The sequence below is a fragment of the Ahaetulla prasina genome, chromosome 2, assembly GCF_028640845.1.
Source record: "Ahaetulla prasina isolate Xishuangbanna chromosome 2, ASM2864084v1, whole genome shotgun sequence".
NCBI classification, from domain to species: domain Eukaryota; kingdom Metazoa; phylum Chordata; class Lepidosauria; order Squamata; family Colubridae; genus Ahaetulla; species Ahaetulla prasina.
In genome coordinates, this window is record NC_080540.1 from 53,412,672 (window position 1) to 53,431,712 (window position 19,041).

General features: G+C 40.8%; 1 protein-coding gene across 4 annotated transcripts in view; it reads right to left on the reverse strand.

Annotated features, from left to right (window-relative positions):
- Window positions 1-8,924, reverse strand: part of LOC131191894 (protein SSUH2 homolog) — a 53,394-nt gene extending 44,470 nt beyond the window's left edge. Inside the window, exons 1-2 of one of the 4 annotated variants that reach the window (XM_058170500.1) lie at window positions 8,637-8,924; window positions 6,936-6,997 (exon numbers count right to left, since the gene is read on the reverse strand). In XM_058170500.1, coding sequence (XP_058026483.1) covers window positions 6,936-6,997; window positions 8,637-8,662 — 88 coding nt within the window. In that variant the 5' untranslated portion in view covers window positions 8,663-8,924. Of the gene's footprint in view, window positions 1-3,578; window positions 3,705-6,935; window positions 6,998-8,346; window positions 8,528-8,636 lie in introns of those variants that run through there. The other 3 variants (XM_058170501.1, XM_058170502.1, XM_058170503.1) reach the window with 3 other exon arrangements.
- Between the last annotated feature and the right edge of the window lie 10,117 nt (window positions 8,925-19,041).

A 19,041-nucleotide genomic window follows, 5' to 3' on the forward strand; every position in this document is an offset into this window, starting at 1 on the left:
AAACCTTGCCAAGGAAACAGCAGGGACTTATTTAGGCAGTTGTCAGGAGTCAACACTGAGTTCAAGGAATGTTTGCATGCATAAATGAATAAATCATCAATGTTAACATTGTGTATAGACAAACCTAACTCCTGCTTGAAAAAAAATTATAGATTCAGATCAGGGGGCCCAGCTGACTTTCCTCACACCATCCTCATCACTCTTTTTCTGGACATCAACCAGATGCAGCCAAGCTACAAAGTACACCGGCCTTTGCCTATCCATTAGCTTAAGTCTCCTCAGATAGCAACAGAATCTTCCCTAACTGGCAAACAGTAGCAATAACAATAGCACTTAGACTTATATACCACTTCACAGTGCTTTACAGCTCTCTCTAAGCAGTTTACAGAGTCAGCATATTGCCCCCAACAATCTCATTCGTCCTCATTTTATCAACCTCGGAAGATTGGAAGGCTGAGTCAACCTTGTGCCTGGTGAGAATCGAACTTGTGCAGAATTAGCCTGCAATACTTAATTTTAACCACTGCACCACCACAGCTCCTTCCCTGATTCTCCATTTTCATTTTTTGCACTCTGTATCCGTTTTCACATTTCACATTTATGAGATTGCAGCATCCTCATGTGATTTACATTCAGATGCTTAGTAACTGGTTCATATATATGACGAATGCAATGTCCCAGGGTCACGCGATCCCCTTTTGCGACCTTCTGACAAGCAAAGTCAGTGGGGGAAGCCAGTTTCACTTAACAACCATGTTACTAATTTAACAACTGCAGTGATTCACTTAAGAACTGTGGCAAGAAAAGTCATAAAATGGGGCAAAACTCACTTCACAAATTTCTCACTTAGCAACATACATTTTGGGGTCAATTATGGTCGTACGTGGAGGACTACCTGTAGAATATTTTTTAAAATAAAACTCGGTGTAATCAAAGTAATACTTAATCAGTGTCCACCAAGGGTCAAGGTGAACACCATCGAGTACAGGTAGTCCTCCACTTATGGCCACAATTGAGCCTCAAATTTCTGTTGCTAAGAGAAACATTTAAGTGAATTTTGTCCCATTTTACCGCCTGTAGTTGTTAAGTTAGTAACAGTGAATCTGATTTTCCCACTGACTTTGCTTGTCAGAAGGTTGCAAAAGAGATTCTGGGACACTGCAACCGTCGTAAACATGAACCAGTTGCAACGGTCATAATTATGAAAAATGGTCATAAGTCACTTTTTTCCAATGTCGTTGTAACTTTGCACCATCACTCAATGAGACTGAGTGATGATGTAAGTCGAGGACTACCTGTAATGGAGGTAAAACGCCTGCTAAATCATTGCTCAGAGCATTTTGTGACTCCTTTGCATTTTTAGTATGTCTGTTGGGATCTGCTTTGGGTAGGGCATACAAGCCAAGGCAGGCTTATGAAAGGCTGAAAGTTCTAATCTCAGTGGCAAGGAAACCTGCACAAAATGTAGTATGCATATTACTCAGAATAGGTTGGAGAGTCAAAATAGCCCGTGATGATTTTTTTTTACAGAGCTCTCATTTTAACCCACTTCTGATGAAGAATATCCTGTTTGACTTTTTATGTTCTAAAACTTCCAAGATATTTTGCAAGTCAAGACCTTTGTTGCACAACCCAAGACTACTGCTGGGCTCCAGCTTAGGAAATCCAATGACAAGCCAAAAATGAAAGTCATCTGTGATTAAGAAGGAAGGTTATGAGAACTAGCCATACTTTATACTTCTTTTGGTTTTGCAAGTCATGCAGCAATCTACTTTTAAAAAAACCAAAAAACCAAAAGTGACTTTATTATTAATAGGGAGGGTATTTTTTTTATTATTATTTTTGGTTAGGACTGCATTCTGAAAAGAAAAATTTAGCCAATCCCTTCAAATAATATGGTTCATTAATCTGATACGTTTACTTTTATTTTTTATATAGTCAGAACTCTCCATGAGTGAGTATGCATGCCTGTATGAAGAACATTTCCTCCTTTTAAGAAAGCTTTTTGCTGAGCTGTTCTTGTAGAGCTGGTTTCCATACTTGTTCAGGGGGAAAAGTTCACTTATAGAATAGAATAACAGAGTTGGAAGGGACCTTGGAGGTCTTCTAGTCCAACCCCCTGCCCAGGCAGAAAACCCTACACCATTTCAGACAAATGGCTATCCAACATTTTCTTAAAAATTTCCAGTGTTGGAGCATTTACAACTTCTGCAGGCAAGTTGTTTTACTGATTAATTGTTCTAACTGTCAGGAAATTTCTCCTTAGTTCTAGGTTGCTTCTCTCCTTGATTAGTTTCCACCCATTGCTTCTTGTTCTACCCTCAGGTGCTTTGGAGAATAGTTTGACTCCCTCTTCTTTGTGGCAGCCCCTGAGATATTGGAACACTGCTATCAGGTCTCCCCTAGTCCTTCTTTTCATTAAACTAGACATAGCTGCAATTCACTTAAATTAATGAGATTTACTTCTGATAAGTACTGGAATTTTTTTTGACTGGTGAGCATGTTTTGAATTCAGAGGAACAAAGAAATAGCTGCCATGGAGGCTGTTCATAAAATTGATTTTTTTTCTTTTTATAACCTTTTAATCCCTTCATTTGGGGCGACTGAATGGAGCTGAGCGTTTACTGGCTGGATGCCCTACCTGATGCCTATGCAGGGTTGGCAGCAGACAGTTTTTCTTTGCACCCTAATAGAGAAACAGCTACCTAGGAGTGAACTCTCAACCTTTCAAGTGGAAGGTGAGTCTCTTCACCTCTAGGCCACTGCGCCACCCTGTTCATAAAATGAATATTCCCCTAAATACCAGTTCCTCATTATTTCAAGCCAAAAACCTTCTCACTGGGTGAGAAACTAAAGGCCAATTAAAAATCTTTATTTAAAAAAAAGCCATGTCATTTTTATAGCATGAGACAAAGATGAAGAAATTTCCTTCTATTTGTGAAGCCATTGTCAGAAGGGAGACCCATCAGTCTACTGTAGACCCAAATCAGGGGTCTGGTAGTAACTTTTCCAACTAACGATTTCATCAAAAGGCATAAACTTTCATGAGCCACAGCTACTTTTATGAGATCTATGAAGCTCCCAAAAGCTTTTCTGAAAATGCTTTAGTCAGAAGGCAGCTACCCGATTTTCATATTCCTGTGCCAATGCTTTTTTTTTTTAAAGCAAAACCAGAAAACCGAGACCCAAAGGAGCTTTTTATCTAGAGGCAACTGGACTTTCTTTTTCTTCTGGATGAGAAGTGCAATTTCTCATCCAAGAAGCTTCTTCAGCTCTGACTGGATGGTGGGGAAAGAAGGGTTCAGTCCACCATCCAGTCAGAGCTGAAGAAGCTTCTTGGATGAGAAGCGAAGCATCTTCAAAGATAAAACCAGAAAGTCCAGTTGCCTCTTGAGAAAAGCACCTTTGGGACAGCCATGACCTGGAGGACCGAGAATCTCCATAGACAAGAAAAACCAAGAGTTGAGATTGCAAAGAAAAAAAGCGAAAAGAGAGCGAAAAAAGGAGGAGCAGTAGAAAGGGGGGAAAGAAAAGAAGGGAAAAGAAAAACATGATAGGGGAAGCAAACGAACAGGTACCAGCCTGTAACTGTAAGCAATAGATCCACCAGGGCCCTGTGATTTATGGAACACCAGGACGATCTTCCTTCATGCTGGTCTCATCACCGTAAAGGAGCAACTAAGAAAGAAATATTTCTCAATTCTTTAAATCTCATTTCCTTTTTCAACCCAGGAAATACCAATACAAGGGCCTAGGGAACAGCCCAGCCCCTTTCCTCTTACTGAGCCCTAAATATGGTCAAAGACTAGAAGGAGTAATCAAGGCAAGCTGTAGAAGAGGTGTGACTAGTAACAGAGAAAGTGGAGGAAATGGAAAGCTAAAGTGGAGCTGCTTGTAGGTCTCCGCCTTGGCACTTTGTCTCTCACCCAGAGTAAAACCCCTTCCCTCCTTCTTCCTGCAGATTCAGACCACAACCGCTTCACAAATCCCCACTGTTCCCAAACACTCTAGTTTTCAGTTTATATATTATCAGTATATTTTATATTATTGCTCCTAGAAGCACGAAGCAGTAAACACCAGCCTGAAGATGACGAATGAGACTTCGTCGAAACGTCACCAAGACACTTCCAATTTTACACGGGAGAAAACCCGAACAACCAAAGACACACACACACACACACACACATATATGTCAGTATATTAGACTGCAGTCATACATGGAGGAAAAATGCATTGTAACAAGTCAAGTTTTTTTTCCGCCTCCAGGGATGAATTTGGACAGGGCTGCAACTTTCCCACACCTGCAGAATGCTGTGGAAGAGTGTGCCTTCATCTACTGCTGTGACAGAGGGCAGAAGCCCAGTTCTGTTTCTTGCCAAGCAATGGACAAGAGTCCAACTTGTGCTCTATCAGGGAAACATGGCTGGGTGGGGGAGAATCTTGCAACCATGGTCTGGAGAATGGCCCAACACCAATCACACAGGCCAAGGATGGATTCATCTAAAACACTGTTATGTTACAGCTCTAAGCAGACAATCAGTGTAAAGCAGTGTTTCCCAACCTTAGCAACTTTAAGCTGGATGGACCCAGAGTTTCTCAGCCAGGAGAATTCTAGGAATTGAAGTCCCTCCAGCTTAAAATTGCTAAGGTTGAGAAACACTGGTATAAAGTCTACAGCTACAATACACGTCCTCTCCCACAGTACAAGGGCTTTTCCCACAGGCTTCCTCTCCCCTAAAATACCATGCTTTAGGGCAGGGGTGAAATCGACTTACCTTCCTTAACGGCTCGGAAGTCCACACGCTGCCCGCGCACATCACATGTGCGTGCAGACCTTCTACGTATGCACAAAACCTTCTGCTAAAAGACCTTAAAAAAAATACATTACTTCCTGGTTAAAACCAGGAAGTAATGACACCTGAGCAGTGGGTGTCGCCAATGGTTCAGCGATCGCTACCGGATCGCCGAATCACTGGTCACGATCACTACCGGATTGTGAGATCCGGTCAGAAGTGGGAGAATTTCACCCCTGCTTTGGGGTCTTTTTGTAGACTTCATTTCCTTAAATTCAGCTTACCTTTCTGTCAGTTAACTGAATTCTCTCAGGTTTTTCAAAGCTATTCGTTCCGGCCAAATGCTTTGTTGCATGCCAATGAGTTTACATCTGGTTACTTTCTTCCCCCTCCCAATGAGCTCACCAATAGGGGGGCCGAGCTAGAGGTAGAGCAGAAGCCCTCTGTTGTTACTTCCCCCAAGAAGATTTCACTTTTGAATCAAAACTGTTTAGCTCTTATCTGCAGCAGGCTACCAGCTGCAAAACTCATAACAACCACAAAGCACAAAAAAGTAACATTTTCTGTATCTCTTTCCCTGCTATCTCCTAGATCTTTTCAGTCCAGATTAAAGGTAAAGATCCCCTCACACATATGTGCTAGTCGTTCCTGACTCTAGGGGGTGGTGCTCATCTCCGTTTCAAAGCTGAAGACCCAATGCTGTCCAAAGACGTCTCCGTGGTCATGTGGCCGGCATGACTAAACGCCAAAGTTGCACGGAACGCTGTTACCTTTCCACCAAAGATGGTCCCTATTTTTCTACTTGCATTGTTTAATGTGCTTTTGAACTGCTAGGTTGGCAGAAGCTGGGACAAGTAATGGGAACTCACCCCGTTACATGGTGCTAGGGAGCCAGTCCAGATTAGGTAGCTCTATAGCAGATAACTGCCGTCTTTGTATACTTAAGTCTGCATTTGGGACAGGTAAAATTGGTTACCACCTGCTAAAGGGAGGTGGAGAAAGATCAAGGAAATTGGGGAGGCAACTGCTGAAGGAAAACTCTGCTGGTGCCAAAGAACACACTGGTACTTGTGGACAGAATGTGCCAATTTAAGATTTACAGGGTGACATTAAGAAGTAGATTTGGAGGAGAAAGAGCAAAAATCCTATGCCTGCAGTTCTTCAGTTTTAAGGTTGGGAAACTATGTTGAAATAAGCTTTGAAAGTTCCTACAGCAAAAAAAAACAACAACACAGGATGTCACAATTTATATTTTGCAGTGAAATGATAGAAATTGGAAGGGGTGGGAGTGGAGGTAAATCTTAGAATGTAAAAAAATAATTCTAGAGAAAATACATGTATTATAAGACTTAATTTTCCTATTTAGGGGTAATATAAGTTTCTGTGTCCCAAATAATTTGGAGAAGAAGAAAAAAAATCCAGCAACTCCCGCAGTGCCTAAATTGGACTATACTACTGCAGTGAAAGAAAGGTTATTGGTCCTTAAGGGGGGGAAAAGCTAGAATTTGTTTCAGTCTCTATGGTGTTGAAGTTATTGGTTATGGTGAGAACCACAGCTTGCCAACTCCAGCTGTTTCCTGGAAGGTATTAAAGCTTCCTGTTGTTAATAATTGACAAGTGGGGATTTGCAGGACTTTGAATCTGAATCTGAGAAGTGGAGTGTCATAGCTGTGAGCATCTCCCTATAGAAGCCATGTATAGAAGCTCTCAGGAACAAGAAATGTTTCAATTAAAGACACTGAGGATTTCCTGAGTATTGCGCAGCTACCACCCAAAGCTAGGAAAAGATCCAGCTTCTTTCAGTTGTTGCATATTCTGAAGCTGCTTTTTGGCTTCAGATCCAAAATGCTCCTAGCACATCTCTAGAAGTGAGGCAGGTGCAGTTAGCTCAGCCAATCTGATCTGGCATTCTCATGGGCTCTGGATAACATAAAGGAAGTCCCACCAAACACACTGGAGTTGTATGTTAAAGGAGTAAATTTCAGAAGATCAACTGATTGCAGCCACAATGATTTTTTTTATCTGATTGAACTCAACCTATCTTAAGCAGGATTCATGACAATGACATCTACATTCATTATGTTGCAGAGTTCACTTGCAATCTTTAGAATACTTGCTGTAGTGATGGCTTAATTCTCATACCAAAAATCTCCGAAGCAGGCATCTGATCAATAGTTCCATAATATTTATGATTTGATGCATCGCTATGGGGAGAGAAAGAGAACATGATATAAAATAGCACACCAGTTTATCATTCCCTTTTTCCCCCTCCTCTTGAAACCTCCTTTCACTTGATCCTCACAACAATCTTATCAGGAAGCCGGACTGAAAAAGACCAACTTGACCAAAGCCTTTCAGCCAGCTCCAGGTTCAAGTGGGGACATGAAGCCAGATTTCCCTGGTCCAAATCTAATTTCTTTACCATTGTAGTTACTATAAAGGTGAACTTTGATAGATAGAAACTGAGGATAAGCTTCTGCCCTTTTCAATCCCCCTCTCATGCATCCAATATTTAACACTGAGGAAAATATGGCCAATTAATAATTCAAATATAACCAGGCTATGCCTAATAAATCAGTAACCAGATGACAGAAGAGAGATTCTGAAAACTCTCTTTGTGGTCATCTAATAGCTGTCTGTATTTTTGTTGTCCAGATATGATTTGTGCCAAATAAGGTTAAATTCCTGTGACTCTGTTTTTCTTGTCCCAAAGCAATGAGCAATCTTCTAATTTTTCCAATATATGTGGTTAATTTGAAATGAAGGGAAACACAGACAAAAGGTAAATAAATGTATGTGTGTATGCACACAATCCTGAGTCATCATGGCCTAATGATAGTTTATTGCAGGGGTGGACAACCTTCTGATGGCCACAGAGCACACTGGCATTTTTCAAAGGCTGAGGGCCTGCAAACTGGTTTGGTCTAGATTAGAATTTGGTTTTGATAAATTACAGATTTTACGTCTACCCCAACTCAAATCTCAGTATTCGTGGTCAGAAAAATCTCCAAGGGTCATAAAAAAGGATCCAGGATCTCTTGCAACCCTGAGGCCACAAGCTGCCCATCACAATTCCATAAAGATTGCTTATAAATCACAATGAGTACACATCTTACACCATACTTATACAATTGGTGTATTGTAAGAATGCAGTCATAATGTGGCTTGTTACTGCAGACCTATGAATCTAGCCATTGCAATTTGTAAACCATTTGTTATCAGCATATTGTGTGAACTCAGATAATGGTAATTTATTCAATGATTAAGCAAACTATGAGCGAAGCCTGAGGTCACTATGCCAGCGAGATTAAATGAGCAGCCTCATGATTCCGTATGAATCAAGCCCTATGTTTTTAATTAAGAATCCGGAGTGCCTTCAATAGAAGTTTTGTTCTACGTTCCCCAGAGCTGCTGCAAATATGCGTTTACTAGTTCAACTACGTTTCTTCTTTTCAGAAGAAAACGGCAGTTCAGGGTTTTGTTTTGTTTTTTGAACCAACCCATAAAACAACCGACCGGGTTGTTGAGCAAACCGGGTCCCTGTGATCTTCACCTGCCGTGCGAACCTAGACAATCAGATGAGATCCGTAAACCGTGGTTTCTGAGAACAAAGCCCCAGTCTTTAGCCGGGGATTCGGCGTGGGCTGGCTTCGTTAGATCGCATTCTCGGTCTCCAGAAATAGACAAACGATGGCGCGCGGTTTACATTCTGCAGTCAGCTGAGCTCCGCTCGACTTCCCCTTTTTTCCCCTAGTTGCAGAGAGTTATTGAAATACTTAAGGGATTTTTTTTTGTGTGGGGGGGGGGTCCTGCCAGGGAAGCGGGAGGGTAAAAGGCTCTCACCGGATCGCTTGGCTTGCTTGGGCCATGGCTGCGAAGAACTTCTCTGGAAGCTAGAAGCGAACCACAAGCTCCCGACTTTCCCCTTAACTTTCACTTTCATTTCTCTTTAAATCAGTAACTCGGCCCAGCCTTTCCGCCCGACGAACCAACTTTCCGGTTTGTGAAAAATCTCCGGATTGGATTCTGGAAGGAAAACGCGAAGGAGGGAAGGGTTTAATTTTTTAGGGCTCGCGGTCTGCAGGACGAGCGGCCAAAATCCCCAAATCTTTAACCGAAGACTATCTACTATTGACCTCACCCCATTCCTAAGAGGTCTGTAAGGGGCGTGCCTAAGAGCACCAGCGTGCTTACCGTTCCTGTCCTAATGTTCCCTTTAATTGTATCCAGTTCGTATAATTATTTCATGCTTATACTTATATATACTGTTGTGACAAATAAATAAAATAAAAATAAAAAGAAATAAAATAGGAAGAGGGCGAGAGAGGGCGGTCATTGTCGCTCATGAATGGTTTGGGATTGAGGCTGGAGATGCTTTTGTGCCTTTTGGAGTTTGGCAAAGTATTCGCGCCCGCTCGGGTGAGTGGATCTGCTCTGCACCTTGGCAAACTCCAGGAGGCACAAAAGCACCTCCAGCCTCGATCCCAAATTATTCATGGGCGAGAACCTCGCCTTCTCCACCCCCATTTTGACCGCTCATCCTGCAGAGCGTGAGCCCTAAAGATATCTAAATATATACATGTGTACATTTGGGGGTGATGTAATTGCTGGGGGCGGGGCACTCGAAGATTCCGGAGCAAAATAGCCCAGTGGAAGACTTTTCCTAACTCTGGGATTTTTTGATGGGCTCCAGTCCAGTCCCTGCCTAACTGGTGTGGGAAGTTAGCACCCACCCCTCTCCTAGAAGAATGAAATATTTTGGGAAATATTAAAAAGGCAGAATATATTTCCGTGGATGAGAAATGGAGAAACATGTTTTAAAGACAAAGCAGCTCCCACCTTCCTGCCTCTCCCCCCCCCCCCCCGCCCACCTTTGTCAATGGGCCAGAAGCAGAAACCCAATTTATTTATTTATTTTTACTTTATTTATTTGTCACAACAGTATATATAAGCATAAGCAGAAGATAACTATATAATATATAAGCATATATATGAGCATAAATATGTAATAACTATATAAATTGGATATAATGAAAGGAAACAATAGGACAGGAAAGATAGGCACGTTTGTGCCCTTATGCACGCCCCTTATAGACCTCTTAGGAATGGGGTGAGGTCAATAGTAGAAAGTCTTTGGTTAAAGCTTTGGGGATTTTGTGAAGAGACCACAGAGTCAGGTAATGTGTTCGAAGTATTAATAACTCTGTTACAAAACTCATATTTTCTGCAATCAAGATTGAAACGGTTAACATTGAGTTTAAATCTATTGTTTGCTCTTGTATTGTTATGATTGAAGCTGAAGTAGTCTTCAACAGGACTACTCCCCACCCCACTTTGTCAATGGACCATCATCTGCAACACAATAGGACCCATCTAGCAACAGAAATTCCCCACATGGCACCTGGGAAGATTACATTGGCCAGCAAGGCTAGCTATGACATCTGACAGCAACCAGTCAGGATATTCTTCCTGTGACCCAGGAAGTTCAAAGCCAGAGAGGGTATAAAACCTAGGGACTCTCAGTATCTCTTCCCCTTTTCTGCTCGGAAACTCAAACCATGTGATCCTGTCCACCATTAAACCATCTTTTCAAGTAGTCTCCATGTTTTCAATCTCTTTTTCCCCACTTGGAACTGAGCCCAGAAGGACATTTCTTCCAACACTGGCTTTGGGATCCCCTAAGTTAATCAGTGCTACAGATATGTTTACTAAGAACTGAATTCAAAGAGATATTTGCCCAGGTAAAGTTCAAACATGGCAACTCCTGTCCGCAATGATGGCAGCTTGAGTGATAAATTGATTTGTTTTACATTACCATACAGCTTTCCAGATTTCCAAAACATCTCTTTTATAAAAATGATAAGACAAGACAAATTCCTTGAGTGTCCAATCACACTTGGCCAATAAAAATTCTATTCTATTCTATTCTATTCTATTCTAACCAGCCGCTAAAAGAATGCAAATGACCATCTGTCTGCAAGAAGTATAAATCCTTCCATTCCCCACCATCCAGTCAGAGCTGAAGAAGCTTCTTGGATGAGAAGTGAAATGTCTTCAAAGAAAAACCAAAAAATCCGGTTGCCTCTTGAAAAAAGCATCTTTGAAAATGGATTGATTATTTACAAAACAGATATCAGATTAAGAGATATCAGATTGCCTTTGAATAATTAGGATGTATTATTTTATATAATGGGGGGGTTAGGAAATGAAAAGATTTGGATGAGGTTAATTGGATTAGAAGGGAAAATTTTATTCTATGTTTGGTTTATGTATAACAATACCTTGTGATTGATCTGGGAAGCCGGGAGGGGGGGGGAAGGGAGTGGGGAAGGGGGTTTTGTGGGGGGGGGGGAAGGAGGAAAAATGTTTTTGCTTGTTAAAACTTTTTCAATAAAAAAAGAAAGAAAGAAAAAAGCATCTTTGAGTCAGTCCCTGAAACTAATCAGTCAGCCCTGGACAAATTACTACTTCTCTGCCTAAACTGTTCTGTTGTAAGAATTAATAGTGAAAGAGGAAGCCATAGACATTATACCAGACTCCTGAAGATTTGTTCAATAAATGTGGAGGAAGGTAAATTTAAGCATGTAATTTTCTACAAACTGGTGAACAGCACACAGGCATACTAAATTTATGGGACCTTTTGGTTTAAGGAGAAAGAGAACGAGTATGTGAGTCATTCCCAAAGTAGCTGCAGTGAAAGGATGGTGTTCATTATTGACCTTATGCCCTACTTGTGATCTTCTCAAAGTCTATACTTTGCTGTATGCTAGACCTTTGACTTCATTTAGCAGAATTCCCTTTAGTTATTTGAGCAAATAAATGAAAAGTCGACAGTCTGAGTACAAATTACTCCAGAAAAAAAACCCCCAAGCTTAAAAAGAATTATCAAATGTGCCTGAATACTCAACCTTCTACAGAACAACCAACACGACCTGTTTATTTTATTTATTAATCAAATTTATATAACTTCCTATCTCACAAGAAGATGAAAAGGATAGCATTGCCATACATTAAAAACATCTCAGAAACAACCCTCAAACTCTTACAGCCACATAGCACACAAACCAACTAAAGCTTTCTGAAACATTTTAAGTAAATCAAAAGACTCAGAAGTCCAAGAAAAAAATAGGACTCATCTACAACAATACAATATAAAGACTGTAACAGCCACTACCTAGGAGAGACAAATTGAAGACTTGCAGAGTACATCCATAAACACTAACTGGCAGTTAGAAGACACAATGAAAACCATTTAATTGTACAACACATGGACAGACTCAAACATAGTTTCAATTGTGATCTCTGAACATCCTTGACCAGGGGTGTCAAACCACATGTGGGTGTGGCCAGTGCGGGATGCATCTGGTCCACAGTCCACTAGTTTGACACTCCTGTCCTAGACTAAGCTAATTCCAGAAATACTAAGGAATTCCTGTAAGTTTGGAAGTCAGACAAATCAACCATTCAAAAGAAACAGTAAAAAGCTACAAAGAAACAAAAAGATCAGAACATATCCTTTTCAACAGCCAACACACAGATAAGCAGGGATCAACACCAAACAAACCATCAAACAGAAACAATACCCTAATCAAGAAATTACCAATGAGAAAAACATCTCCATCAGCACTCACAGGGCAAGCTACTGTATATAAAAAAGGAGCAAACCTCGCTCTCACTAGCACTTATTTCATTGCCTAGGTGGGTAATAAAACATAGGCAAACAACCAAGCTTAGAGAACATCAGAGCATTCAACAATTAGATTGCATTCACAAAGGGTCCTGTTTCAAACTTTTTCCTCTTTTCCTAAAATACTGTCTTACGTTAAACAGATAGGCAAACATCTCATATTCCATAGACCAATGCTTCTCAACCTGATATTTCCCAGATAGAAACTCTCAAGATCCCAATGGGTATGGAAATCCTAGGAAATGCATTCCCTGGAGGCGGATGGAGCAAGATTGATAAGCAACGACTACAACAGGGTTCATATTTTGATAACTGTATTTGAGGCTCTGAATTCCTTCGCAATACAGTTCTACCTCTGTATTTTATACACATGAATACATTAAATGAGAAGTGGGTCTGTAGGTTTCACCAGATTCTCAAAGGAGTGAGTGGCCCAAAATATAAAGAATACTTGATCTAAACCATTAATCTTAGCTGGTGAACCAGTCTCCATTATGGATCACAATCTAACCCAATATGGCAGCAACATACAGTAGCACTGCTAGAATCCTAATAAACAAAAGGTGTATTTGGGCTAAATATGGATACCAAGTATGAAAAAGTAACTTGTATAAGATCTTTTGGGCGGGGGGGGGGGATGAATAAACCAATAAGGAAAAAAGCAAAAATAAAACAACCTTCTGTTTGTTTGATTAGGCCATATAGAAAACATGCTTAAATGTGTGCTGAGCTAAATAAAAGAAAGTGAAAGAAGGGTGAGATAATTAAAAATCTGATTCAGATACAAAATAAAATGAAAAGCTGCCATGAATAAAGTGCTCTGAAAAACAGTCCTTTTTCTGCATGGCAAGCAAAATAAGGCCAGTGAACATCTAAAGTTTCCCATGGGTTAACAGACTGCTGATGTTCTTCTTTCTCTATCATAAAGTTTCTTCAACAAGTTCAACTCTTGGTGACTTCATGGACATGTCCAAGGAGTCTTCTTGGCAATATCATGGAAATAGTTTGCCACTACTTTCCTCTGGCATGCTTCTGTTTTATTTCTCCGTTAGCTAGCGGTTCTGGTGTCTCCCAAATATTTTTATAACTTTGATTCTGCTTTCTTGAGAGCAATCATATAAGTGCATCTTACCTCAACACTTCAAAACAAAACTGCTGCTATCCGATTCAGTTCTTCAAGATGAGCAGCACCCAATAAGGCCTCCCAAGCAATTTCTGCAGAAATAGACAGAGGAACAAATGCCACTGTACCTTCACAAGTTGTTGTTTTAACCATTCAGTCATGTTCAACTTTTGGCAACTTTATGGACATGCTATCCATCAAGCACAGCTTCCTTCAGTTGTTGGATGGTCATCTTTGTATCAGTTTTGATGTTATCCAGCCAGCTTGTTCCTTGCTTGTCCTTTCTTCTTCTTCCATTCCTGGCATCATTGACTTCTGAATGAATTTGCAGGCCAAAGTAAACAGTCAAAGTAAATCAAACATAGTCTTGTGACCTTTCCAACTATAGTGCCTCTTATATAACCCATGTTAATATCTCTCCATCCTTTTGGAATCCCTGCTATCATGAATGGGACTATCCACTCGTTCTCCAATAACAACCCTATGAGAGTGAAAGGGTTGAAAGAAAGGATTGATTGGTTGAAAGAAAGTGACTGACTGAAATCCTCTCATGAGGTGTGTATTTATTTATTTTTATTTATTTATTTATTTATTTTTGTCATAACAATATACACAAGCATCACACAAAATGATTATATAGTATATAAACATATATACTATATATAAAGGAGGAAATATAAAGAAGTATAAGCATATATATATAAGAAAAAACAATAGGACAGGAACGGTAGGCACGTTTGTGCTCTTATGCATACCCCTTATAGTCCTCTTAGGAATGGAGTGAGATTTAAATCTGGCTCTCCCCTGTCCAGGTCTGCTTTGTTAATTGAAGAGCATAAGTATAGAGTATAAAATTTACTCATTGATTTTTGTACGGTTTTTGCCCTGAAGAGGTCAGTTTGGTTTAAAAAAAAAAAACTGCTTTTGGTTCTGGGAAGTGAAGGAAGCTGAAGCCAGGAACTACTGATGCTTTTCAGGGGCACCATCAGCCCCAGGGAAGATCAGGCCAACCCTCTCCATGATGGCATTCAGGAAGACGCTGAAAAAGCCAGCTGTTCCCACAAAGCATTCTAGCTAATGTTAATTTTGGCCATCTTTGTCTTTGGTTTTACATTATTTATTTGGTTCTTGTAATTCTTCATTTTAAATGGTTTTTAAATCTTATTGTGGATGCTTTAACTAGCAGCAAGGCAGATAGACTCAGTTACAGAAGAGATAATGGCATTATTGGAATTGCTGTAGAACTAGGTTAGGCACAGATCATCATAGATATAACTCACTCCCCTTTATTTAATAAATTATGTTTATTTATGGAGCTGGGCTGCTATGTTTTTCATTTTATGTTATGAATGTTATTGGTTTTATTCATTTTATTGTAGAAGTCACTTATGTGAGATGGGTAGCTATATAAATCAAACATGGCATCCGGCCCTCTCAATCCTGGCAGATAGATGGAGAAGAAATGGAGGTAGTGACATATTTTATTCTCCTGGGCTCCAAGATCACCGCAGATGGGGACTGCAGCCAAGAAATTAAAAGACGCTTGCTCCTGGGGAGGAAAGCTATGGCAAATCTAGACAGTGTACTAAAAAACAGAGACATCACCCTGCCAACAAAAGTGTGTATAGTCAAAGCTATGGTTTTCCCAGTTGCAATGTATGGCTGTGAAGGTTGGACCATAAGAAAGGCTGAGCGCCAAAGAATTGAGGCCTTTGAACTCTGGTGCTGGAGAAGACTCCTGCGAGTCCCTTGGACTGCAAGGCGAACAAACAAGTCAGTTCTAGAGGAGATCAACCCTGACTGCTCTTTAGAAGGCCAGATCCTGAAGATGAAACTGAAATACTTTGGCCACCTAATGAGAAGGAAGGATTCACTGGAGAAGAGCCTAATGCTGGGAATGATTGAGGGCAAAAGAAGAATGGGACGACAGAGAACGAGGTGGCTGGATGGAGTCACTGAAGCAGTAGGCGTGAGCTTAAATGGACTTCAGAGGATGGTAGAAGACAGGAAGGCCTGGAGGAACGTTGTCCATGGGATCGCTATGGGTCGGACACGACTTCGCAACTAACAACAACAACAACAACATAAATCAAACAAAGTAGCAAATAAGATTATTAACTTCTACAGTGCATGGAACTCCATGGGAAATCTCTGATTCTTCCTACTCCTTATTGGAGTAGAATTGAGAGAAAAAGAGCCTAGGACTCTTTGATCTGAAATATATGTATTTGCAGATAGTTCTATTATGGAGTTCAGTCATCCAGTGGCAATGATCAGAACAATGTCTGGATAGGGTTCTTGAGTTAAGTCAAGATTGCCATGAAATATTTTGTTACAGGAGCCTCAGCATAAGATGGCTCCCTATTCCCCTTCTGCATGTAGCCATTGAATGTGCCAGCAGTCGGATCTTCAACCCTGTTCACCTGATTATGTCATTAACTGTACTTAAGGCTGCAAGTAAATTCAAGGGCTTGGAACGAATATTATGGCATTTGCTGCTCAGTGAAGGGTTTAGAAAAAAGAACCAGAAGGCAAAGCTGCCCTCACCAGCATCTGCCATCTGGGACAGTTTCCTCTTATTGTCTAATAGTAGGACTAGCTCATCCTGAAGATGAAACTCAAAGACTTTGGCCACCTAATGAGAAGGAAGGACTCACTGGAGAAGAGCCTAATGCTGGGAAAGATTGAGGGCAAAAAAAGAATGGGACGGCAGAGAATGAGGTGGCTGGATGGAGTCACTGAAGCAGTAGGCGTGAGCTTAAATGGACTCCAGAGGATGGTAGAGGACAGGAAGGCCTGGAGGAACGCTGTCCAAGGGGTCATGATGGGTTGGACATGACTTCGCAGCTAACAACAATAAAGGACTAGCTCTATCTGTCTTACATGTGCTCTAAATTTTTCATGATAGTATACAATTGCTTCAAACATATCTTCTTCACACTAAAACAAAATACTGGAGATCCTGTCCCAAAGTGTTCATGAGAAATGTTTAAATATCAGGAGACCTACCTTAAATTTCTTGCAGCTAGACAGATTTTTTCATGCTGCCTACTTGAATACAAGAGAAAGCAAACAATATATTGGTGAAATGTAATTAAAATGTCCTAACTCCTTTAAAAGCTGGTGAACATGTTTTGCTATGTTTATTATGATCAAGGCACCACCATGTGGTTAGAACTGTGAACTGTTAACTTCTGGAAGCATCATCGTCTTCTTCATTAATTAGCACGGTTTAAAATAAATACTCGCTAGCTGTCATCCCAGCATAAATTAGAAAATCACTTCATAACTAGATATTTGAACTTCATTATTATTTTCATTTTGAGTTTCTAAATATATTCTGCCATTATTTGCCTTTACAGAATAAATAACCAACTAATCAACTGCCACCTTTGTAAATCAATATGCTGCCTTTGGCTAATTATACCCTTTAAAATGTATTGCTGGTTTAATGGAAATTTCATAAAAGAGTTTCTGTAAGCATATATTTATTATATTCTGGGGTAAAATTTTAGTTCAGAAAGATCTATGACTCTATGTAAAAGCAAAAGTTGGGCATATTTTCTCTAAACGTTGTCTAATATTCTAAACCCAGCAGAAAAGAATAACATTGGATCCAATGACAATTATTCCCAGGCAGACAAATTCCCAGGCAGACAGATATGGGGACTTCAAACATCAGGCTATAGCCTTCCAATGGCCACAAAGACCTTACTTGGTACCAGCCAGACTCTCTGTCCCATTCAATAAAAGGATGAATTGCTGCAGTCCTGAGCTTAGACTATTGTACCTATCTACTCCACCTTGGGGTGGAGAGACAGAAAAGGGTTGGGAGTTGTGGGGATTGTGCTATCCTGCTTCACTTCCTTCCTTTGTGGCCATTCTCAGTTGGTGTTAATAGGAGGAGAGAGATCCAGCCCTCGCAGGGCTCAGTACTCTCTCCATTCCTATTTAATATCTACATGAAGCCTTTGGGTGAGATCATCCAACACCATGGACTGAGATATCATCAATTTGCTGCTGATACTCAGTTGTGAATTAAGTGATGCTGTGATCTCCCTGCCACAGTGCCTGGAGGCTGTTAGGGGCTGGATGGGGAGCAACAGACTGAATCTGAACCCTAGCAGGACCGAGTGGCTCTGTGTTTGGGGTTCTTTGGGCCATGGAGAATTGCCATTTTTGATCTTGGAAGGGGTGGAACAGCCCCAAACAGACCCAGTGTGTAATCTGGGGGTTCTCCTGGACTCATGACTCTTGCTCAAAGAGCAGGTGGCAGTCGTGGCCAGTCGTGCGCAATTGTGGGTTGTATGGCAGTTACGCCCTTTCCTGGATCGACAATCTCTACTCACGATCACTCGTGCCCTAGTCACCTCTTGTATTGACTATTGCAACATGATCTACATGGGGCTGCCCTTGAAAAGCATCCAGAAGCTCCAGTTGGTACAAAATACAGTGGCCCACATGGTTTTGTGCAGAACTCAGTGTGCACATGTGTCATCTCTCCTGCGGGAGTTGCATTGGTTGCCTAATCTTCCGGGTGCAATTCAAGGTGCTGATTGTCAGCTTTGAAGCCCTTCATGGCTTGGGACCAGGTTATCTGAAGGACCGTCTCTTGCTGGTCACATCCACCTGACCCACTAGAGCAGGGAGAGAAGGAATGTTGTGGGTCCTATCCCAGAGGTGGGTTTCAGCAGGTTCTGACTAGTTCTGGAGAACTGGTAGCGGAAATTTTGAGTAGTTTGGAGAACCGTTAGTAAAAATTCTGACTGGCCCAGCCTCCATCTATTCTCTGCCTCCCAAGTCCCAGCTGATTGGGAGGAAATGTGAATTTTGCAATAACCTTCCCCTGTTATGCCCACCAAGCCACACCCACAGAACCGGTAGTAAAAAAATTTTTTGAAACCCTCCACTGTCCTTTCCCCTAAGTAGATACATATGTCAGGACCCAGAAGAAAGGCCTTGTCCATGGTGGCTCCGTGATATCATCCCTCCAGAAATTAGACTGGCTCCCACTCCAACATTCTTTTGGAAGGTTCTGAAGATGTGGTTCTGCTAGCAGGCCTGGAGAACCCAGAGCTGGATGGAGCCTGTTAAATGGCTGGTATGAGTGTGTGTTGTTCCCGGGGTGGCCAGTGGGGCATTATTATTTTTATTATTTTATTTCTTTTATATTGCGTTTTTATTTCCTGTAAGCTGCCTTGAGTCACTCATGAGTGAGTAAGGTGGCAATATAAATTTTCCAAATAAATAAATAAAGATGGCAAGAAGTAATCTCAGCAGATCACTTTTTGGTAAATTGGTACTTTGTGACTGTCAGGCCACTAGAGAAGCCATTTTTTTTTTTTTTTTCAGATGTGCCAAACTTTATTTTTTTTTATTTTTTTTTTATTTATTTTTTTTATTATTATTTTTTTGCAACAAACAAACAAAAAGAAAAT